The sequence below is a fragment of the Denticeps clupeoides genome, chromosome 8 (genome assembly GCF_900700375.1).
Source record: "Denticeps clupeoides chromosome 8, fDenClu1.1, whole genome shotgun sequence".
NCBI classification, from domain to species: domain Eukaryota; kingdom Metazoa; phylum Chordata; class Actinopteri; order Clupeiformes; family Denticipitidae; genus Denticeps; species Denticeps clupeoides.
In genome coordinates, this window is record NC_041714.1 from 1,726,559 (window position 1) to 1,752,001 (window position 25,443).

Genomic DNA, 25,443 nt, shown 5'->3' on the forward strand with positions numbered 1-25,443 from the left:
TCATGAATGTGTAAGCAACAACAAGAAACATCTGCATCAATCACAGTAAATAATGAATATTAAACATTATTTAACAGCACACAGTAATAATAATAATACAAGACATTTTCAGCTGTTCTAGACAATACGTCTGTGAGTACGCGTTTGTTCGCTTTTTTGTGAGCCGTTATGTGTAGCCATGAGTTCATGTGTAGCCCCTGATGGCACCCGGCAGCCACAATACAGCGGCCCCAGGGAGCCGCGGTGATGGGCCTGATGTACCAGGACACACCAGGTAATGGGCCCAGCAACCCAGAGATCCAAGGACACTACCCACTGCCAGTGACTCAAAACGCCATCCTGGTCTGGCCCCGAGTCCATACTAATCATTAGTGTATAGATCATTGTTGAGTGATCTATATACAAAACAGTATTAATGTTGAAATAAGGATATTCAGTCCTCGAGTCGGGTGAAAGTGAATGAGGAAGATCCAGTGATGCAATCGCTGACCTCTTAAATTCTGGTGATTTGGACCAGTGAGGGTCAATGTTGGTAAAAAATCACCAGATTCATGCTAAATAATTACTGATCCAATCAAAATTCTCCAACTGCTTTGCAATAAAATAGTCATGTTTTATATGATGGTGTCATGATCCGGTCCGGCAGGGGATGTTCGTCATGTTCGTCCTATGTAATGTTCCCTCATTGTTCGTGTCTGTTCACCGTCAGGTCATTGTTTGGTGATGGTTCCCCTGTCCTGTTTATTATGTATTAAAACCACTGTCTCGTGACATCGTGGATATTTATTCACTCTGTTGTAGTTTCTATACAGAAGTCAGACAATAAGAAGGTTACAAGTTAATCTTAATATCCTCTAAAGAGGAAAGTCTTGAACTGCCATTTGAAAATACCCAGTGACTGAGCTGTTCTGACCTCGAGGGGACGTTCATTCAAACACCGAGGGGCCAAGACAGAGAAGAGTCTAGATGAATGTCTTCCTTTAACCTTTAGAGATGGAGGGACCAGGCGAGCAGTACTGGAGGCTCGGAGTATATGAGGTGCTGTGCGAGGTGTAATAAGGGCTGTGAGGTAGGATGGTGCTACTCCATGTTTGGCTTTGTAGGCCAGCATCAGTATTTTGAACCTGATGCGTGCAGCTACTGGGAGCCAGTGGAGGGAACGTAGCAGAGGGGCGGTGTGGGAGAATTTGGGAAGGTTGAAGATTAGTCGTGCTGCTGCATTTTGTATGAGTTGTAGAGGTTGGATGGTACATAGTGGTAGACCAGCTAGAAGGGAGTTGCAGTAGTCCAGTCGTGAGATTACTAAGGACTGAACCAGTAGCTGGGTGACCTGTGTTGGCAGATAACGATTGATTTGTCTGATATTGTAGAGAAGAATCTACATGAGCGGGAAAGATTGCTGATGTGAGTCGAGAAGGAGAGTTGGTTGTCTATTGTTACTCCAAGGTTGCAGGCTGTTATAGAAGGAGAGAGCTGTGAGTTGTCCAGGTAAATAGCAAGATCCTGATGTGGTGAAGAATCTGATGGAATGAATATTTGTTCAGTTTTGGTGGGATTCAGTTTGAGGTGATAGGCTGCCATCCAAGATTAGATTAGATATACAGAGATTTTGGAAGCAGCATGTAGATCTGAGGGATCTGAGTTGTGTGTCATCAGCATAGCAGTGGTAGGATAACCCGTGTAATGAAATGACTTCACTAAGTGATCTTGTGTAGAGGGAGAAAAGGAGAGGACATAGTACTGAGCCTTGAGGGACACCAGTGGAGAGTCTACGTGCGGCAGGGGTGGATCCTTTCCAAGTCAATTAGTAAGATTGCTCATCAAGGTAAGAAGCAAACCAGTTAAGGAAGCGGGCCCGTAATCAGAAGGTTGCCGGTTCGAATCCCGAACTGCCATGGTGCCACTGAGGTGCCGCTGAGCAAAGTACCGTCCCCACATACTGCTCCCCCTGGCGCCTGTCATGGCTGCCCACTGCTCACTCAGGGTGATGGGTTAAATGCACTGTGTGCTGTGTAGTTGTGTCACATGTGACAATCACTTTAACTTTAATCCAGTCAATTAGCATTATCCTGGGAGGAATGTGGCAAGTATTAATCTGTATGTGCGTGTGTGTGTGACAGAGGTAGTATCTCCCAGGCCATGTTTAAATGGCATTTAGTCATGCTAGATGTGCCCATGTCCTCCCAACCCAACTGAAACCACATCGCACCGCAGCTGTAAATGCAGAAGAGGAGATCTTTCCATCTAACCAAACCTCAGTGTGCCACGGGTGTGTGGCGGGATGTGAATGTCTGGCTCTCATTAGTTACCAAACTTTTGGGAGGCATATTAGCAAACACACACAAAGATTCCTCCCCCCACCACACACACACACACACACACACACACACACACACACACACTTCACGGACCCCCAAGCTGCACCTTGGGAAAAATCCCTAATCCCCCAGGCCAATAAAACACAGATGCTGCCCCCTCCACCACCTCTCTCCCTCTGTCTCTTATTTTCTCTCAGCACATTCATCTCTATCTTTATCTCACACCTTTAATGTTTTAAAACTGCCACCAGTCCTCTGTGGGTTAACTGAGAAATCAGACAAGCATGCATGCAAACACACACACACACACACACAGTCTGCTTCTAACCTGTAGCCACTGACTTGCTCATGCCATGAAAAGACAGGGGTCACATGTGGAAAGCAGCTGCTGGCAAATGAAAAGAGAGCATGAAAGGACAGAAGTAGCGTCTCTGGACTTCCAGAGTTCCACATGCTCTGACCTGCTGACTGAGAGATCCTCCACTTGGATTTAGGAGACCAACCCTTCCTGGACACGGATTAGAACCGAACACTCATGTCATGGAAGCTCAAATGCTCTCTCAGTATTGGAAACATATGTTATGATTAGTGCAAAGATCTGAGCAGAATTGGTCCTGTTCCTTTTATGAGAGCCACTGAAATTTGGTGCCAGTTTTTTATGTAGGGCCATTTCAAGAGCCCTCGGTCACGTATAAAATTACGCATTTTAGACACTTTGTAGTATTGGACATTTCAGTTGTAGAATAGACACACCCATCACAGAATTAGCCTTAGTGCGCCCTTTTTTTTAACGCATGATTTTATGATGTTTTCTCTCAGACCTTCTTTTTCCCTGTGCGACGTTTCTGTATCTGTGCATTCCATTTTGCTCTAGAAGTTTCCAGTGATGCTACATGGACAGCTGTTTACAAAAAAAGGAAGCATCAGGTCTGTACGTGTGTTTTTAATCTGAGAGAGAAGGCAGGTAGTTTCTTTTCCCTGAGACACTGTATGGGTGTGGCAGTGGGTGTGGATATGACGTCTACATTAAAGGTCCCCTGACATGAAAATTTCCACAGAAAATATGGGGACCGTCTCGGTGTCGTATTAATGTTAAACAATTTGACTTTGCGAGATTCCCCTAGCCTGTCTAAGGTCCTGCCGTGATTGGTGTAAAGAGTGCTTTGGTCATTCTCCTCATTAGCATTTAAAGGTACAGACACCGAAATGGTCCCCATATTTTCGGAGGAAATCTCATTGTACATTGCTTTTTTGCAGCTTCGTGAGGTGTAAATTTGTTCCAGGATGGGGAGGGGGCAGCCAATTTTTTCTCTGCTGACCTGATGACCCTGTGGAGCACCTTCCTTTCTGACGAAGCATTTACAAAAAAAATAAATAATAAGAAAGGCAGAAGTAAAGATGGCCAGAGGCTGTCCTGTTTATGAAAAAGTGTGTTAAAAGATTGCGGAATACTTTGTTCTCAACGTCAAATTGCAAAGGCTGTACAAATCTCATCATCTACAGTGCATAACATGAAACTGGAGGTATCCAGTATGACATTTTTATGGATGCCTGTCAGATGACACTGCATCACTCATCATCATAATTGTGACAATAACATTACTAATGTCACGATCCGGTCCAAAATGGGGGTCATGTGAAATATTCCCTAATAGTTTTCACCTGTGTTAATTGTATAAAGCTGCCCTGTTCGTTTCTGTCCGCTGTCAGGTCTTTAACGTTATGTTCCATGTTCACCAGTGTCTACGTCTTGGATGTCTCCCCTGTCCTGTGATTCACCATTAAACCCCTGTTCCGTGATGTCAGGTGAAAGTGTCCTTCATTCCATGTATTCTCGTCACTCTTTGTCCTCCTCTCCGTTCACCCGCCGCGTCATGCCCGCATGGACGTGACAGAAAGACCTGACCCACATTTGGACGCCACCTGACGCAGCCCCGCTGAGCCGGGAGGACGCCGCCAGCTTCCTTGTCCCTGGCCTTCCATGGCTTCATATTCAGCAGGTCCCGACCCCTGCCTCTCAGTCCCGTGTCTGGCGGCATTGAAGGTGAGGAGCGGGCATTCAGCGGGGCGCATTTAAGAATGTGTTTTGGACTTTCCTTCCTCCTTCATGGACTGCTTCGTCTGGCCCGCCAGGCGTCGTGCCATAGGAGGGGGGATTCTGTCACGATCCAGTCCGAAATGGGGGTTACTCCGGTCCGGGATCCGGACCCGCCGCGTCATGCCCGCATGGACGTGACAACTAAATGACCCTGGAATACTTCCAGAAACGACCGTTTGTAATCCTAATCCACCGTGCCACATTATAACAGAGATAACATTATAACAGGCCTGTTACCAATAGTAAACACTCTAAATAGCCATAGAAAGGAAACATTATGTATTCAGGCATATCTTTTGCTAAAATCTGATTGCATTGTTCTTATATAATAATAATCATCAATATTTAGTTACTTTCTGGATTGGACTGGCTGTCTAAGAACAGGCTAACATTGTTTATGGTTTAAAAAGGACTCTGTGGAGGTTTAAATGATTCCTGGGTGCTGGGGAAGGGGTGGATCTAAGAGTTTTCCAAATGGCATTTAGTTGGAGGGGGGATTATTGCTAGTGATGTAAAATGAATGAATGTGACTATGTAAATTAAATATTTTAAAAAATGTAATTAATTTATTATTTGATGAATGTCCAATTTGGTTTATTATGAACAATGTTTGCGTAAAGATAATTGATTATTATCTATCTGATAAATGGTTTGGTCCAGGGCTTGCCCAAGTTTTCAGTCAGAAAGTTGATTGGTGATCTGAGAGAGTAGCTGCATTATGGCTTTTTACTTTTTTTATGTATTTATTGACATTTGCAGTCAGAAGATCATTTTGTAAACAGAGTTTGCCTTCAAACAACATCTGCTTTTGTGTCGTCTCCCCTGCCACCATCACCACTCAGCCTTCCTGCATAGGGTTCTTCAATCCCCCATTACACTCCTGAAGTTGTCATTTAACTCTCGATGAAGCATAAAAGAAGCGATAATTGAATATGGTCTAGACAGGCCGTTTTGTCCTGTGTGACAAGACTCATTTGAAATGGAATGAGGCAGCAAAGAGGCAAAATGTAGGGTGAAGTTTATTGGTCCCACGGGTGGTCACAGCCATTGGAGAATGAAAAATCCATGGCATACATCCAATAAAAGTGTTTTGGTAAAAAAAGTAAAAGGACAAAAAAAAAAAAACTTACTCAGGTACAGGCTATTTCACCCACCAAGCACACTGCTGTAAGCAGCAACTTGGATCCTCATAACAGAGCTCCAGCAATACTCCACCTGCAAGGTGTACCCTCTTTAAAAAGGTCATAAAGCCCCACCCTTAATTGGGACATTCCATATGTCACATGAACATAAACAACTCATTGTACATTCAGATTCCTTTAGACATACAAAGCATTTCTTATAATTCCACCTATTTAAAGGGTCGCACAACATACCATACCCCTCTAAAAACAGATAATAACTAATAAGGATAACTTAGCAAACGTGAACTCTCCAAAATAAGTCCCGGAACGGGGGTGCACTCCTTTATCACCCCTTCCTCAGGATACACTATGATGCCGTGCAGCAAGTAGGTTTTGGGTTGTCTTTATATTCACCCTCCACCTTGAGCCAGTTCTTGTGTATGTATGTGAATGTAGCGTGTTTACCCACCACAGTGTGCTCCAGAATATGCGTGTGCGTCGAGCATAAATGTAGCAGAGTGTGTGCACCCACATATCTACATAAACCCGAATCCGCGACACAACCATCAGAACAACACAATACACAACATAATCCACAAATACTGCAATACATAGACACAAGTGCTTAAAACCAGACACTGTACATTTTGGTGGCCGCAGTGAAGACGCGGTGGCGCAATAATTACAGTGGGGCAAAAAAGTATTTGGTAGCCACCGAATGTGTGCCATGCCTTGGCTCACCTGGACTAGCCAGGTGATGCCAGTTGACAGGTGTGTGAGTTCTGGGGTGGCACCTGGGGTGATCAGGATTTCAATAGTTTTCTCATGGCTGCATCAGTTACTTATACGGTGTTTAGAAACTGTTATGTTATATTGCGATTTGCTTTATGTCCTGTTTCTGTGTTCCCCCCTTATTTGGTATAGATGACAGGGGACAAGTGTTCCCCCAAGTAATCAGAGCGGACTCTGGCTTTGAGTGAGTCTGAGTGAGTTGCGACTTCCGACTTCTGTGATCCCAGGGACTGGTACATCCCATGGATGAAGTCCTGGGAGGAGGAGGCCGACTTGGGGAGAGGAAGGCCAACAGAGAGGAAAGACCAGGAAACCAGCACAACAGAGGTAGCTTGGTGGTGACCGAAAGCCTAGATGTCCTGCCTGCCAGTCTTCATGCTGAGGGACTCGTTGCTGAGGAAGCCCACTGTTCCACATCTGGCCTTGGTCGTGCAGCCCCAGCAGGTCTGCAGCGCATGTCCAGCTCCATGTCTGACTGTAGCAAGCCTCTGCTCTTCCGGCCTACCCCGCAGTCCCAGCACCGCAGGGTGGTTTACTATGTCACACCTCGACTCACCTGGACTAGTCCTGATCACCTGGTCCTAATCAACGGCACCTGGGATTCTGTCCTTCATGCGCTAGTGCCTGCTTCTTTTGTACCATGACATTATGCAAATTGTCCCACTTAAAAAGATGAGAGAAGTCTGTAATTGGACATGAAAGGTGATTCGTCTTCACATAGTTAAGTAGAGTTTGGTGTTCCACAAGGTTCTGTCCTAGGTCCGTTACTACATGTTACCTATAGGTGACATCATCCGCAAACACGGCATTAGCTTTCATTGCTATGCTGACGACACACAGCTGTATCTGTCAGCAATGCCAGATGAGAGGCAGCAGCTGAACAGAAGAGAGAAATGTCCGAAGGACATTAGACAGTGGATGCTCACAAACTTTCTTCTGTTAAACCCTGATAAGACAGAAGCTCTTGTACTTTGTCTTCAAGCAGCCAGGCATAAGCTGTCTGACTACATCATAACTCTGGATAGCCTTTCTATCTCACCAAGTATTGAAGTAAAAGATCTAGGTGTCCTCATTGATGCAGGTCTCTCATTTGATACACAAGTAGATAATTTCACTAGGAACGCATTCTTTCACCTTAGAAATATTGCAAAAATAAGAAATATAATTTCAATGCATGATGCAGAAAAGTTGGTCCATGTATTTATTACATCAAGGTTAGATTACTGCAATGCATTACTGTCTGGATGCTCTAGTAGGTGCATGAGCGAGTAAACTCCAGCTAGTACAGCCAGAGTTCTAGCTAGAACTAGGAAATTTGACCACAATGTTGACCACAATGTTTTCTGGAGACACGGAATCAAGTACACAGATCACCGGCAGACTCCAGTGAAGAGACCAGCAGATAAATGCATGGAGCCATCTTAAATCCTGGTTCCTGACAACTGCTAAATTATGACTCAGCATGAAATGAACCAGAGGGTCACCACATCCACCACCACTATAACAACTAACAGTTCAACAACTTCAAATGGATCAGTAATATCATAATGGACACGTAATGTAGACCAAGACACTGGACTACACTCTGGACTTCTCCAGCCCTACAACTGTAGGACTTGTTATTATTATTTTTTTATTTCTTATTGGCCAAATCATCACAAAACCTGCACTGACACCATTTGCAGGCTCACTCATCCCTGGAAGGGGGTCCCTCTCTGTATCACTCCTTCCCAACATTTCTTCCTTTCTTTTTTTCTCTCTCCTACAGTTTTTTTTATGTGGAGTTTTTCCGTGTGTGCAGAAGGGTCAAGTGCAGGGGGTGTCAAATGTAGGGCTTGTCAAAGCCCATTGAGACATACTGTATGTGATGTTGGGCTATATAAGAAATAAATGTTGTTGTTGTTGTTATTTTCATCACAGTGGTGAAAATTACACATCAAAACACATCAAACATGAGGGCCAGGAAAATCCAGGAAATCACGTTTTAAAAGAATTTATTTGTATAATGGCACAGAAAATAAGTATTTGATTAATAGACAAAAGTTCATCTCAATACTGTAACCTTGGTTGGCAATGACAGAGGCCAAACGTTTCCTGTGGGTTTTCACCAAGTTTGCACACAATGTAGGTTTATGTTTTGGACTATTCTTCCATGCAGATCTTCTCAAGATCTGTGGTGTTTTGGGGCTGTCACTGGGCTCAGATTCTGTATTGGACTGAGGTCTTGAGACTGGCTAGGCCACTCCAGTACCTTGTAATGTATTTCACAAAGCCCATCCTTTGTTGCCCAGGTGATGTGTTCCAGATCATTGTCATTCTGGAAGATCCAGCCACATTTCATCTTCAGTGCTCTCACTGATTAAAGGAGATTTTTGGCCAAAATCTCATGATACATGAACACATTCATCCTTTCCTTAATACCGATCAATAGTCGTGTCCCCATGCTTCAAAGCATGTCTGGTGTTCTTGGGATGCAACTTCCCCCTCCAAATTATTTTTGGTCTCATCTGACCACATGACATTCTCCCAATCCTCCTCCGGATCATCCAGATGGTCTCTGGCAAACTTTAGACGGGTCTGGACTTGCGCTGTCTTAAGTAGCCCTGCAGGATTTTAATCCATGACAATGTAGTGTCTTTACTAATGGTAAACTTTGTTACTGTAATTCCAGCTCTCTTCAGGTCATTTACCAGTTCCCCCCGTTTAGTTCCCCCCGTCTCAGTTCTCACAAGCTGATTGCCTATTGTAGATTGACTCGTCCCAGTCTTGTGCAGGTGTAAAATTTTGAAGATGTAACAGGTCTGTGAGGACCAGAATTCTTGCTTGTTTGTAGGTGAATCTCACAATGTGATTTCCTGGATTTTTTTTACATTCTGTCTCTCACAGTTGAAGTATACCTATGATACCTACCACTGTACATGGGGTAGCTTGCATATTTTAGGAGGAACTATTTATACTGAAAGGTATAAAGGTATGTAAAGGTTTTAGAGCAACATTTGCTCCCCTCTGGACAACATCTCTTTCAGGGAAGGCCTTGTGTAGGACGATGCAAAACCAGATTCTGCAGCTATTACAGATTTGTGGATTTGTCAGAGAACTGCAGTCCACAACTTTTCATCATTAAACAGAAAATGGCCAAAGACAACCAAAAACTCTTCAGAAGCTGGAAAACTATAGCAGGCGTGAATGGAATGGGCAATCATCAAATTTGATCAGGATTTTTCAGGAATTTTTCAGGAATTCAGGTTATAAATAGGCAGTAAAGTCTTACCGCACTGTCATTCTGACCAGTCAAGGGTTACAAAGCCAAAGGTTATAGGTCATTATGTTTAATGTTCTACCAGCAGGGATATATTGATCATCAGCTCACTTCGACTCCTGTTCCTTAATTAATAATTAAGTTTCTTGTAGTACATATGATGACAATATGATTGATTTCTGATGAATAATTACCTGATTAAGAATCCATGTATGTTATGTGTGACATATTCTTCTGTTTCTATGTTTTTTTGTATGTAAATATGTAACAAGAAAAGTTCAGATCAATTTCTATGTCCCAGAGGGATGTCTCCAAAAAGTTGCCCACAGTTATTTATTAAGCTTTTTGGTTTCATCGTCAGTAGTACTGTACCAGTACAAGAATGTCCGCTAACACACACACACACACATTCTCCCACCAGGCACACAACATTCACGTGTTCTACATACTCTAGCCACATTTTCTTTGTTTTCACAACTGCAGCAGGCTTGTGTGGAAACTAGGCGTTCACACACACATTTCACCAGACCAAAAATGGATCCAATTCCCAGTCTTGTCTGGTCCCAGTATGAACTAAAAAGCAGCAGCACAGATACAAAAATAAAACAGACAGATGTGCATATCGCCACATGGCTTTTAATACCCATAGAAAAATATTAATCTGGAGTCATCGGTGATTCATTATTTACAAATTCACATTCAGCGTCAGGCAAGATGTAGCTGTGTGTTCTGCACATGTCTGTCTGCAAATTCACATTCACTGTCAGAAATGATGCAGGTATCTTCCTTTGGGTCTTTGTTGCTTTCACAGAAAGCTTTTCCTTGAACATTTCCTTGGGAAAATTACTTCCTGGTTAATCATTCCACACACCAGGCAGTCGAAGTCAGGTAGTTAATGATTCAGGAGGGCCGTGGGATACCGTTCAGCCGCCCAGGGCTTTGGTCATCATGCCACTCCCACACTGAAACCAGAGGGCATCCACTTATTGAACCTCCTCACAATTTTTTTTCTAAATGTCTTTGTGTAAGAAAGATCGGTTCCACATGGACAAACATTTCAAACTATTTAAAACCGAGGATCTAGGAAAGTCAGAGACTGGACTCCCTGTTCCACCGTTTTTATTTTTTTAAGTGCTGCCGTCTGCAGACAACAAAGAAAGCCACACGGAGGGCAGGGCTTTCAAAACCACCTGAGACGTTCATATGATGTCAGAGAGTGAATGCCCCACACTGCTGACCCTCTGAGGGTGCAGTTTCATGTTGGCGGTATTGCACTTTAATTCTCTTTGATCGCTGACCTTCCCTTTGGTGCGGCTGATCGAGGTGTCGCAGTGGCAAAATTCAGGGCCCTCTCTCTTTTCCCAGAATTCACTGTGGCAGGTGGTCACGTCTTCAGGTCAGTGTTCTGCGTGCCTTTGTCTTCCTTCATTATCTTCAACTGTCCGTACGGATGTACGTGACATGGCCTTTGCTGGAGGTCAGGTGACCTGAGCCCGTTTTGAACAGGACAAGCTGATGACCTGCAGGCGGCAGAGAAGCAGAGAAGCCATTTGATACAGCAGAACCTGAACAGTTTCATTAATGACATATTACATCTGGGTCTAGGTGTATTAATAAAAAAAAACTAAACCATTCAACAGAATGTAAAAAAAGGGAAAGCTTTAATGTAGAGACGTTTCATTCTGCATCCACAGAACTTTGTCAATCTGAGGGAAGTTGGCTTGTGCCCACAAATTTATCCTCCAGTTGTGACTGCCAGAGAGCGAGAGAGAGAGAGAGAGAGAGAGAGAGAGAGACCAATCAAGAGTAGGAATGTGCAAGTGGTCTGGTGTACAACCGCACTTCAATAAAGATTAGCAATTGCCTCGCTGATGGCTCTCTTTCAGTCTGCACTTTAATAAAACTCTGTGTGTGTGTGTGTGTGTGTGTCCAGGGAGGAAGTGCAGAGGTAGCTGAGAGCAGGACAGGGAGTGATAAGAGATGAGTGTAAGCGGAGAAGGCTTCTACAACAAGTCCCCTGTTTGATCAGGGATATGTCTGTCAACACACACACACTCACACACTCACACATATACACCGACATAGACTTCTTGCAGTTTTCACTGACATCAACACATCTCATGCATTTGTGCACATTGTCTCACCACTCCATGTGGTCTGATTGGTCATAATGAAGGCGCGGCACTGGGCGTGGCTCTCGCAGACCCCGATGGCCTCATGGAGAGAGAAGACGGACAGCATGCAGCCATCGTGCTGATAGGACGGCCAGCAGCGGTAGTTCTCTCCTCCGATGGAGGCATCTGCCACGCGTCTGTATTCTGCCCAGGATGAGAGATCGTGGAGGACGGGTTAGTCATGTAGGTCCGTGGAGTGTGACGCCCATCATCCCCCCACACACCCCTAATATATTTAACACATTCTGCAAATGCCACTAATCCTGACCCGGTCTCTGTGCACACACCCGTTTCCTGGCAACGCTCAGGAGAAAGCAGTGGAGGATGATGAGATGTGGGGCTTCAGGCTGAGGACTAAACCAACAACACCCCCCTTTCACTGCCGCTGGTCCCATATTTTTCCCTACAGGCAGGGAATGCAGCACAATTTGTCTAAATCAGCTGGGATTTATTATTACACAAGAAAAAAAAATATGACCACATGCTGCATAATCACGTCGATCGCAGTAATGAAGTTCAAACATGCTGGAGGTCCACGTCATCTCTGGACCATGAAATGAAAACAGGAGAACCAGGGCTGAAATCTAAAGTACATTAAGAATTAAAGTCAAGTGGAATTTCAGCCCCAGTAAACTGCGAGCGGCCTGTTTCTTCTTCTAGTCAGGTTGACGTTCTCGTTTTAATGATCTTAATAATGACAGATAGATGTGGTGAGGGCTGTGCGGCATAAGCTGTATGCGATATAAATTCTGAGAGAAATATCCGCTCCTGGTGACTAAGTTTCCAAAAAATAACGCCTTAAACATGATTATAAATTATAACAGAAAACTAGTAATCCTTAAATCTACAGTTCTAAGGCTTTAAAATGATTGCAGATCCAATAAATAAAATCCAACAAGCCTTCAATCCGCCTGTTATCCGCCGGTCGCTGCGTTCTTCCGGGTTTTTCATGCTGAGTGAAATGTTTTATAACGGCACCACTCGCTTTTAGCATGACACAAAAATGATGCTCTAAGCTTTGTTCTTTTTTATCTAGCTTGTTACAAAGTCTAAACAAAGCTCCAGGTTCCGCTACTATTGTGTCTCTAGGCAAGACTCTTAACCCTGAGTCTCTCAGCGGGGTTTTCTGTAAATTAGTGACAGGAAGTTGTTCTGCTGACATAAAGAAACAAATATTAACAGATTTATACAACTGATTTCAGGGTCCTCAGGTGGCATCAGGGGCGTCGCTGCTCTTTCATTAGGATCGGCAGTGACTGGGAGCCCGCCGCTGATCAGCGACGATGATCAGCAATCATCACTTCATCAATCACATCCAGTTACGGGAGGTTCCTTCTTTTAACATCTGTATTTTGTATGATCATTTAAAGCAGGTCCGAATTCCACGCAGTAAGCTGACTCAAGCAGCAGCAGGCACGACCCTGAATAAATGGCGCTTTCAGACGCCCTTTATGTTCAGCTTCACGGGACTGTGACAATGGGGCTGATGAGGGGAACTTCAAAGCCAGACGACCCCCACCGCTGCCGCTACAAGCCTCCCAGTTGATGGACCATGAATCATTGAGTCTGTCTCTCCTGCTCTTCTTCATTACCCCCTTCCCGCTTCCCAGTTCTCGGAAGGGTGGAGGAGTCTGTAAATGGTTCAGATGTTGGTGTTACCCGCTTTCTCTTTTCTTTTTCATTCTTTTATTCCCTCTTTTCTTCCAAAACCTGTCTTCCTTCCACAGCCCCTGGCCGAGGACGGGGAAGACTCAGCCCGCAGTTAATAACTGCAGCCATTAGATGCTTTTTGACCCTAATTACTGCTTTATGGGGCTCACGTTTTCTTGCGGATGCCACACTTCCAGACTCCAATGGCACAAAAACATGGGAGAGGAGCGGATCATAACATGAGAGGCTCATAGTAGAAGCGATTCGGTCACATTTACGGATGTCAAAATAAAAAAAATAGGGAAGTTTTAATATGCGTCTGGTGCACTGTGATTCTGGATCATCTACCACTCAAAATTCCCAGCATGCACATCTACAGAGAGCGAAATGTTGAAATTCCTCACTGCCTGGCCGCTTTTACTTGTCTGCTGTGATGGGTGATGAGCAGAGAGGATGGAAAGAGTTAAAAAAAGACGACACCGATGCTGCTCTTAAGCCTAAAGCTCTTGTCAGTCAACAAGCGTGTGCATCTGCTATACACTGGCAACGGAGCGAGGAAAGGACAGAGCAACCATGGTGGGCAAACTGAGAGAGAGTTAAAAAAAAGTGGAAAAAAACCCAAACCAATAAGAAGTGAAAAGGATCATGAAAAATAGAAAATAAAAGAGAAGAGAAGAAAAATATTTTCTGCACATGCGCATGCACACACACGCATGCCTGCATACACTCCAGAGGTCACTCCCTGAACCACCATCTTTTCCCAGCTCCACCAGCATGGCGTTCCAGAGACTCCTCGGGGACGGACAGCTGACAGCGGATAGTGACGGAACGCGGGCTGCCTGCCGCACGCCACCCACACTGTGGGAACGTGATGCGCCGGGGACGTTATCAGACGTGCAGCAGGGGGGTATGGGAAATGGAGGGAGAGTTGCTGTTCCGCCCTGTTAGGAACAGGAACTGGTAGTGTGTGTGACTGTGAGCGTGGGTATTAACTCACCTGATTTGTGCATCTCTGTGTTGTTCTGCAGGTAGATCCCGCTTCTGTAGAGGTGCAGCACCTTCTCTAGGTGAACCTGGGTCTCGTCGATCCCCCAGAGCAGCTCTCCTGCAGCAAACACAAAAAACACAGGCGCTGGTCACGTCCCTCCAGTGACCTCAGATTTTGGGGATAGATGACTGAAACTCATCTGAAATGCATGACTTGAGTCTGGCTGAATTACTCACGGCCTTTGAAGGTCATCATACATCAGAAACGTTCTCAGAGCTTAATGCAACACACCGAGTCCCCTCTGACTGGTGTGTGTGAATCTCACGACACAGTTTGAAGATCATAATCATGTACCACCGATCACACATTACATTAATGTCGGCTTGCCAGTCTATTTCAGTTCTCAACACGTAACACTGTTCTGTTCTTTTATTGCATGTAGTACATGCTATGGTAATGATTAATGATTATTAGTCAGTTAGGATTTTAAAAATAATGTTAACAATAAGAAACAATCAGGTGTGTCACTACATTCAATTGTCATGCTTGAAAAAGAGCAGCATATGTCCTACAAAAGTGAAGACATTACAAGCCAAGTTCAGACCAGGCTTCAGGAAAAGTCAATCGGCTGCGCTGCAACTACATGCGTGGGTGGAGGGCACTGATAGGATCAGTTGAAGCCCGCAGCGTCATGGCCAGTTGTGTCCCAGCAAAACAGATCCCAAACACCAACCGACAGGTCACACTGCTGAGCTCCCAGATGTGGAGGGATGATGAGAAAGGGGGGAAGGGATCCAATGAAATAAAGAGATAAGGGAACAGCCGGAGCAGAAAAGGAGGAACTCCGGAGTTAAATGGTGGCGAGGTCTGCGGGGGAGCAGGAAATGTCGAGGTGGTTTGGTAATGAAGCATCCCGAACCGCCAAGGTGCCACTGAGGTGTCCCTGAGCAAGGTACCGTCCCCACACACTGCTCCCCGGGCTCCTGTCATGGCTGCCCACTGCTCACCAAGGGTGATGGTTAAAAGCACAGCACACATTTCACTGTGTGCACCGTGTGCTGTGCTGCAGTGTTTCACAATGACAATCACTTCACTTTTTTCATCATATTAAGGTGGGTATAAAAGGCCTTTATTAGTCTTATCGCCACATAATCTCAGGTCTTTGTAGAACTTGTAAGCATCAGATGTACTTTAAAGTGTTGGATCTGTGTAGAATGTGCCCCGAAACGGGACAGGAACACTGCTGACCTGAAAACAACAAAGACCCTTCATCAAGACTCATGGACTCTGGCCAAACAAACTAAAAACACTCACCGGTGTAGTTGACGATTTTGTCCAGCAGGGGTCTGAGAGTGGGCGGGGCGCTGTGAGGCAGCAGGTAGGTGAAGAAGAACCTGAAATGCACAGAATGGTCAGATCTAATCATAATTCATATGGTCCCTTGACCGGCTCACATTGATCTTGGCCCGAGTCGGGTTTGGGCTCGACATTTTACTCGAGCTCGGGTCTGGTCGGGTTGAATCGAGCGGTAAACCATCGGTGATTGGTAAATGTGTTTTGCATGTTTAATTAAACACATTTAATTAGATTTTTTTTAATCCTCTGGCGAGGATATTTTAAACCCGCAAAGAAAGCTGAGTTTATAAAAAGCAGTTCTTCTCGGTCGGTCACATGACCCCTCACCTGTAGGCGTTGTAGAGGTTCCTCTTCTCGTTGAAGCCCTGGCAGCGCCCGCCGCTGCAGGCCAGAGTGAAGTTGCGGGCGGGGAACTCCATGACGCAGTCGCCGGGTGAGGACGTGGAGCACGGCGTCTCCTCTATGCTGGCATCGTCGAGGTCGGTCACCTTCAGCTCCCCTCCGACCAGGACGAACTGCCGCGGCCTGAAGTCCAGCAGGGTCACCGAGCCCAAGGGTGAGTGGGCCAGGAAGTGCAGCAGCCTCACCAGGCTCAGACAGATCTGCAGCAGACGAGGCGAAGACCGAGATTCAGCACCGTCCCCTACATCATGTCCTCATTCCACTTTTAGAAGCTTTCAGCTGGTGCAGTGAACTGGCTGGAAATAGTCACCTCGTCTGCCAAAATGCAGATTTATTTAGACAACGCCGCATTTCGAAAGATTTTATTAAGGCCTATAACAGTGAACGTCTATAAAAAAAGATCAATATCGCGTTGCAATAAGGCATTTACACGCTGGCATGAGCTTCGCCAGCCTAGCAACAGCATGTTTTGATTTGGCGCAGCATAAACACAGACTGGCGGCCGCGCGGCTTCTGGAAGAATCCCGCACCGACGCTCAAACACTATTAATCGTGCAGAAACAGAAACGGCAGCGTGCGCAAGACGTTTCCTCACAAACAAACACCCGCTGCCCATGGAAGATGATTCTCTGGGATTTAGAAGGACAGAGAGACAGGAGAGACTCCGGATTAACCCCCGTGTCGCTGTGGGTGACTTCTCCGTATGCTGGAGGGGACTTTCGGAGAGAGGTTACAGGCTGGCCCGAACACACACACACACACACACACACACACACACACACTCCTACCCACAACAGCAGCTGTTGTCCCTGTACTGCAGCCCCCAGAGCAGTGGGCGGAGCTAAACATCATTCGCTTCCATTGAGCGCAGACAAAAGCTGTTTTTAATGGAGTCGGGATTAGGAGCCGGTGAGAGGGGTCGCCTCGACCTGAGTGGAGGGGAGTGGGGGTTCGAATCGTCCGACTCTTATCTGCCTCCATTTGGTACCAACCAACCCGACCTCCGCCTGTGACTGTGAGGAAGTTCCAATTAGGAACGTGATCTTATCTGAAACCAGCCTGTGTGGTCCTGACGTCTGCCCAGCTCTCCACGCTCTACAGAACTACACCAAAAATGGACATTTCTACTGGCGTATGAATATATATACGTAAGCATGAGAATGTGTAAGTGTGAGGGTATGTAGGTGTGTGTATACCCCTTTCTAATCTGCTTAACTGTGTGTGTGTGTGTGTGTGTGTGTGTGCGCATGTTTATGTTGTTGAACGGCAGGCATATGGGTGCGGCCCTCTGTTTCTGGCGCGCACACACTCACACACACACACACACACACACACATAGCAGTGGGCATAAAAGGCTTCAGCAGCACACAGAGGAAATGGCTTCGGACCTAAATGAACCGCTTAAGAGTGAGCGGGTTTGCCTCCCATGAGTCCACTAATGCCTCATGCGCATTGCAAATGTCGGGCGAGCGCGCCGGGACCGGCCTCCTTTCATTCTGCACTCAAAATGCAGGCCCCGCTGCTGGGGGAGGGCGATGGAAGCCAGATGCTTTAACACAAACTCTCACTCTACACAACGGGACAGGGGGCAAAAAGAGTTGCTTAAAAAGAACCAAAACCAAATTGATGGCCTCCTTCGCCCAGGCCGAATTCGTCCAACGAACTCATTGAAATCATGGTTATACCTGCAATAAAAACAACTACGTTCTAGGAGGTTGTGTAGAAGCAGAAAACTGGACGCTGCCCCCCAGTCCCATCCGGGCCGGAGCTCTGGGAGGAAACGGTCGTCCTCTCGCTCTTTAAAATGAAAAATGAGTGCGGCGTTGACATGAGTGAGCGAGCGGAGTGAACAGAAATTAATATCCGCAGCCGGCCGAGTTATGAATGATGCCCATGAAGTACAGACTGCAGCGATGACATGAGCACTAGTGAAGTGTGTGTGTGTGTGTGTGGGAAGGGGGCACTTTAAACTGATGAAATATCTATACTGAGCCAAGCTGAAGTTTTAGATTTGTGTGTGTGTGTGTGTGTGTGTGTGTGTTGGAGACTCCACAGAAGAACAGACCTTCACCCCTACTGAATAAAAAGAATTACATATTTTCTGCGTACATATCGTCAGAGCTGGATTCTGTTTGGACAGGCCGAATTTGGGGTCACCCTACAATCCTGGGCTGTGTGGCTGTGATGGGGATGAAGCAGACTTATCATGATCATGATTATGATTATTATTGTTAGATTATATGTATTGTATTGCGTATTATATAAAAGTTCTGTATTTTTTTAAATATTTTTAAAATATACAACTCTCTCACCATGTAGCCTGGTCACATACCAAGAGAAACATATTAAACATTTTCATCTCTGTCATTCTTCACAGCTACAGAGTGACATCAAGTTCATTCCTCTCATATGTGTGTGTGTGTGACGAGGTGGGAAGACTCACTCGGAAGCGCTCCTCCCATGGCGTCTGCAACAGCTGGATCATCTCCAGCGGACTTCCCAGCTCGGTGATGGCCGTCACCGTGTCACGGATGTCATTGCTGTCCTGGTAGCAGTAGCCGTACAGCTGAAAAACAACGTTGGAGTCCAACATTAATGTCACCGCTGCCGAGTCCCAATGATGTCCCCGTCCTCCATCCATACGCATGACAACAAACACACAGGGGACTAAATACGCCATCGAATCCTCCAAGCGGCCTGCTGCGTGCACGCCCAGTGAGCCGGCAGTGGGTGTGGCTTTTTGGCCGAGTTGGGCAGGCCGCGTCTCGCCCCTCTGAGTGTCTGGCTCTCAGCTTGCAGAAACATTTTCTTTAGCTAATTTGAGCCAAAGAAGCTAGTTAAAGTACAACGGCATGAAATTTCATCTGGAAGGAAAATAAGCTGTGGAACCGACAAGCGCACCACCACCGTCGCCGCCGGAGACCCCGGTGCTCGGAAAGGAGCCCGCCGACGTCCCCCTCTTTATTCTGTAGGGAGGAGGCGCAGTAAAAGCTTTTTATCCGGAACGACGTCTGATTTCGATATCGGCTGATGGCTGTCGGGAGGGGGCGGGGTCACTCTGGAAGAATGAAACTTTCGGGGCTCCTTATTCATTTGGAAACATCAGACACCCCAACTAACGTTATCTGACAGGGGGATCTGACAGAAAGCAACGTCGGATGCTGAGTGGTGACAGAGCCCCTGAGCCAGCTGTACGTGTGTGTGTGTGTGTGTGTGTGTGTGTGTGTGTGTTGCCATCTGGAGTCCTGTGTATATGGGAAAACGTCAGACTTGGCCAGAGGGCTAAAGAGGAGGAAATGAACCAAATTTGGTATCAAACGTTCATCAACACACACTCAATCTGCATTATTTCCCACTGGACAATTCTGTCTCAGGACGGGCCTGTGTGTGCATGCGTACAACACTGTGTGTGTGCCTCTGTTCTCGGGGAAGGAGATAAAGAAGGGCTTTTATCTGTGATTCAGTGGCTGTAATGAGCATTATCTCTGAGTGTCATCTCTTGTGTGTGTGTGTGTTTGTGTGTGTGTGTGCATCACATCTGCACACCATGGCAGATGCATTCCTGTTTCGTCACACACAGCAGCATTTAGACTTTGCTGCAGACTCCTCGGCAGCGCTGTACGACTCTTACAGATAACAGCTCTGTGTGTGTGTGTGTGTGTGTGTGTGTGTATGTGCGCTACTGTGTTTGTGCTGAAACAGTGTTTGTATGGGGGAAATGGTGCCAATCTGTCTGAGTCGGTTCAAAGGTCAGTTCATGGCGAGCGCCGCCCCTGGCCATTTCTTCTGCTGGGGAACGTACGGAACCCTGTGGAACCGAAGATGCGTGAGTGTGTGTTCGACGTGAGTGGGTGAAAAGTGGAGACCCAGCCGTACGGGACGATGTTCCGCAGGGTTCTGATACGTTCTTTTATTTTTTGCATGGCTTCTTCAGCCAAGTCGTGTAAAAGAACCCTGAAAGAGTTTACTGGTGGTTCTCCATTTTTTACAAATAAAATTGTGTATGCTACAGTTTGGCAAGTTGTAATGTTATTTTACAAGCAACACATGAAAATATGAACATTTCGCAACATCACCTAAATAATGAGTTGCAGTCCTAGAGACATAAACCATAGAACCTTCTTTACACCAGAGCTCTAAATTGCTGATCTGGGATCAGTTCTGTACCACTGAAAAGAAAAAGTTGGGAAAACTTACTAAATTAAGTCAACTGGCTGCAAAGCATTTTTAAGTTCTCTCAACTTAAAATAAGAAAATTAAAACTTCACAACTACATGGGTGTGAAGCTCAGAGAACTGGACACCTGGTCCTCCGGACTCTCCTCGCCCTCACGCCACGTGGTTCCTCGACCAGGACGCCCTGCACGCCGCTGGCCCACCTGTGTTTAGCTAGAGATGATGCAGGGCAGCAGGAAATTGGCTATAACGTGCTTCGCTGACAAAGATGTGTGTCTAGGGGACACAATTCATGGATTTTGCTTGTTTAAATGAACATTTTAAGAACCTAAGCCCACTTTGGGGCAGCTTCAGCCTAATCTGAGACCAAATCAACATCTTAAAGGAACAGTGTTCATGGAAAATTTCATGGAAGTTGAGGCCCAGAAAGCAAAGCAAGGAAATTCTTTAATACAATTTTGTAAAAAAAAAAAAAAAACTGAGAGACTAAATAAATAAAACGGTGTGAAACTGGCAAATCTGGCAACTCCTGTTTTTCTTTCCCACACAGGGAAATGAAAACATTTACATTTACATTTACAGCATTTATCAGACGCCCTTATCCAGAGCGACTTACAATCAGTATTACAGGGACAGTCCCCCCCTGGAGCAATTTAGGGTTAAGTGTCTTGCTCAGGGACACAATGCTAGTAAGTGGGATTCGAACCCGGGTCTTCTGGTTCATAGGCGAGTATGTTACCCACTAGGCTACTACCACCCGTAGTAGGATGAGGAACCACAGAGGATGAGGAACCATCAAGCAACAAGATAATCACACACGGCATCATTAAAACGCATTTTTCTCTTGCCCTTGCAAAACCAGAAAAATCCTGCTGGTATAAAAAAGCCACAGAGGCTTGTAGACGCTCAGCGTGACTTAACGGCGCTGAAAAGCGCCAGCGACGGGGGCGTCAATGAAATCTTTTGACTTTTGGGGTGTTTGCACAGCTCTGTGCAGCACCGCATTTTTAGTGTCTGAGGCAGAGGAGCGTGCAGGCCAGTTGAAATAGAAGCAAGCTTTCAGAGAGAGAGAGAGGGAGAGAGAGAGAGAGAGAGGGATGAGAGCAGTTCGATCTGTCGGAGGAGGGGAGGGACCAACAGACACAAGCAGCACTGTGCGGCTCAGAAACATTGGAATTTTCTCCAAAATCATGTAGAATTAATACCAGAGAAATTATACCTTATCAATTAATACAAAAAATACTATCACTTTAAATCAATTTGAATATTGGGGAATAATGTGTTATGTTGTGCAGTTTCTGTATAATAATGTATATAAATAGATCATGCCGAGCCTGGCAGCGACTGGCAGCGCAGGGTTCAGCGCTTGCCGATGATTGTGGGGCCCGCAACACACACAACAGATTTCAGCCGTGAAACCACCGGGGTCTGAGGGTGCAGGTTTGTGCCATTTTTTTTCTCCTCAACTTCCTTCCCATGGAAGTTGGGGGGTTAAAGTGCTTAATTGCAGCTTCAGCTATGGCAACACACACACACACACACACACACACACACTCAGAAAATGACCCCGAGGCCGGTGTGGCTGAGACTCTGCACTGGCGTTAGGGGCCGGTTACTGATGAAGAGATGTGGTGGGGGTTCAGATGCACTAATGTAAATATAATCCCACTACACCACCCTAATCAGGCCCCTCGGCTACACCCGAGAGGTCCCTGTAGGGTCATCGGTGTCTCACACACACACACACACACATCACGGCCATCTCCAAGGTCCAGGAGGAGACGAGTTTATTTGCTGTCTTCAACCATCTGTTTTCACTGGCTAGTCCGGCTGATTTAGATCACGCCATCATACACACACAAACCAGCTGAAAACTAGGCGCCTGTAGCAGCAGAGTCAGAGACAGCGATGGTACCATTTACATTTACAGCATTTATCAGACGCCCTTATCCAGAGCGACTTACAACCAGTAGTTACAGGGACAGTCTCCCTGGAGCAACTTAGGGTTAAGTGTCTTGCTCAGGGACACAATGGTAGTTAGTGGGATTCGAACCCGGATCTTCTGGTTCATAGGCGAGTGTGTTACCACTAGGCTACTACCACCACTAATATATCACATATGGTTACTGCTGTTTCATATAAATGTTACGATCGTGGTCCTCACAGAGATTTAAATACAAAACAGAGAGTTCTCTGTTAAACATCCTGCGTGGTCTCTCCTCCACATCCTCGCCGGCCGCTCTCTCCGTTCCCCCCTGACCTTCCATCAGTGACACACACATGCCTTCCGCCGAACTCCACTTCCACACAGTTGGCCACGATGCCAGCCTGGGTTGGGTGGGGTTGCTGTAGACGGTAGCTCGTGTACATACGCCGCGAGACAGACTGATCTGAGGTCAGCGCGTGGCACGGGCCAACACAATTTACAGCAAATTTTCGGATATTATATTATATTGTGTGTGTTTTCTTGTTATGGGGCTCGTGGGAATGAGATGATACAACTGACCCCGTCTCCATCTGCTCCCACACACACGCATACATACAGTCTAATCAGCACTGTGGGGTTTCAGACATGATATTTACAGTTACTTTGCCCCCTGTACTTGAAGCGGGAAATACGATCCACATAATCCGGCCATTTGACGTGAATGGAAAGCAAGCGTGGATACTTACTTTATTTAATCGCCTTAACGAACGTAAAAAATAATGCACGCTACAGACGTTTATGGGAAATTTTCCCCTCAAACAAAGCATAAGTATTGCTGCATTTACGCTTTTTACAACTTAATCTATAGGATGCCTAGTTTTCATCCGAAAGAGAATATAAATCTAAAAAAAATAAAAAAAAAATGTAAATGTTAATTTAAAATGTTAACATTAAGTTTTATTTTGACGCGGTGGATTCGTGACATTAATACTAAGATCTACTGTAATGCAGTAATGTCTGTATTATGTGTGCATGATTGTACGGAGATGTGATCTGTCTGTACATTCATCATTAATTTAAAACGATTAAAATAAGATAATCCCGAGGGAAAATGAAAAATAAAAGACGACGACAATAAATCAAAAACCCGCAATTAACGCGGCCGGCGGCTCATTAACGCGGTTGTTTTACCCGAAACACGCACCAATCCACAGCCGAGATTTATCAATGCAGATAATGGATTAACTGTGGATCCATCAATACGTCCTCATAACGACATTTTGTCATACTCATTCATATTTGTGATTTGTGATTGACGATGGTTTTTCTCGGTCTCCGTGGTAACCGGCTCGTACCTTCAGGACGTTGGGATGCTGCAGCCGCTCCATCAGCGTCATCTCCTTGACGATCTTGAAGGACGCCAGCCTGTAGCAGTCCGGCGCGGACGCGAACCTCTGGACGCAGTTCTCCATGTCGTGGCCGCCGAAGTCCACCGACTTCAGGGCCACCGCGAAGCTGGCGTTCAGCGCGGCCCGGTACACCGCCTTGGTGTAGCCGGAGCCGAGGTACTGCACGTCGGTCACGTTGTCCATGCTGCCGCAGCCCAGCGCCGGCGCAGGTGCGGCTCTCCGGTGCGCGTCCCGGCGCGTCGCCGGCTCCAGGTCCATCAGCCGCCTCCTCTCCAGCGGCCGAGCGACGTCCGCGGCACCGGACCGGTACCGGAGCACCTCCTCGAGCCGCTCGCGGATCTGCAGCCGGAGCTCGTGGTTCGCCGCGGCGTCGCGCCGCCGGTCGGTGTGGAAGCCCCGGTTCTGGTGGTGCTCGAATCCGGGAATGAAGAGCAAATTGAGCAGCGTGCCGAGGAAGAAGGAGAGGCAGCAGCCCGCCGCCACCATGATCCTCCGGCGCTTCATCCTGTTCCGAATCAGCGCGAACAGAAAGTATCTGCTTCTCCTCCTCCAGCCTCCGCCAAGCAGCCCGGCACACGGCGGCGCCGCTCGCGGCGATCCGGTGCAGCCCAGCTTCAGACGCCCTGCGCTCGCGTCCTCATCGCCGTCGTCGCCACCATCCTGCAGTTATGATATATGCCGCTTCCATATAAGGTCGATCATGGTGACACTTGCCGTCCGCCTGCAGACCCCGCTGGCCGTGCGCGCACCCGCACCGCGCGCCTCCGACGTCGCCGTGATTGACAGCTCGCCTCGCTCGCGCCAGCTGTGAGGGCTGTAGTTCTTCGTCGCAAGACTGCGCAGAACTGAGCGGAGAGGGAAACTACATGTCCCACGACGAAATGCCCTCGAGTCACGTGCCACGATGTGGCCCAATCACTGGGCAGACTGTAATGGCACGCGCCAGCTGCTGAAAGAATGACTGTCAGCGAACGTGTTGCGTTGAAGACTAATAATTAATAGCACATTAGTATCTGTGCTTATAACTGTGTCTCATTAAATTACTTTATCACCGCTTAGGTAACGCCAAATTGTTACTAGTCTGCATAATTAATGAACATAGCGTAAAAAAAACGTTGATGTGAGTAACAACGTAAGGTTTATTTTTATAGAAAAAAAGATTAGCATTAGCTAATTAGCGATAGCAAATAAACAGAAATGGCGCCTTCTCCTGGCTCAGCTTCAGCCGGGCTCTGGAAAGGAAAATGTGTATAATTATGTCTCTGGGGTCGTGGAAGTAAAAGTTGAAATGAAAAACAGACATCGCGAAGCTCGGGAAAGGGGCAGGAGGCTGGAAGAATAACAGGACACTGCCGAAGCGCCGTTTAACTCGGCCGAGATAAGGCATTCCGGCCTGGGATCTGGTGCGAGCCTCAAATGATCCCCGCAGCACCGGAGCCCGAAATAAATCTTTCTCTGGAGGACTCTGATTTGCGAGGTCACGCCGGGGTCGCCGTCCTAATGAACCATGATGGACGCCGTCTTTATTACACTCGCCTTTTAATTGCGTTACGGATTGACGGATTGAATGATTTCTTTCTCTATAACTGGGGGGGAGCCGCGGCCGAGCCGATCTGCGACCCGCCACAAGGCAACGCGCCGAGTCCCGGCGACATGGCCATCCATCAACCCCGCATTACTGCGCTGTTAGCGACTAATTAACAAACACAATCAACCTGGAAAGGTCGCAAACAAAACGCGCGGAGCAGCGGGGACTCGCCGCGGGGCGGCC

General features: G+C 46.5%; 1 protein-coding gene across 1 annotated transcript; it reads right to left on the reverse strand.

Moving 5' to 3' along the window:
- Positions 1-10,207: 10,207 nt before the first annotated feature.
- pkdcca (protein kinase domain containing, cytoplasmic a) lies at positions 10,208-24,790 on the reverse strand. Its single transcript, XM_028990036.1, has 7 exons — positions 23,619-24,790; positions 18,605-18,727; positions 16,087-16,361; positions 15,718-15,797; positions 14,413-14,520; positions 11,736-11,909; positions 10,208-11,111 (listed from the first exon to the last, which is right to left on the reverse strand). The coding sequence occupies exons 1-7, from the start codon at positions 24,174-24,176 to the stop codon at positions 11,026-11,028; spliced, it is 1,404 nt and encodes a 467-aa protein (XP_028845869.1). The 5' UTR covers positions 24,177-24,790; the 3' UTR covers positions 10,208-11,025.
- Positions 24,791-25,443: the final 653 nt, after the last annotated feature.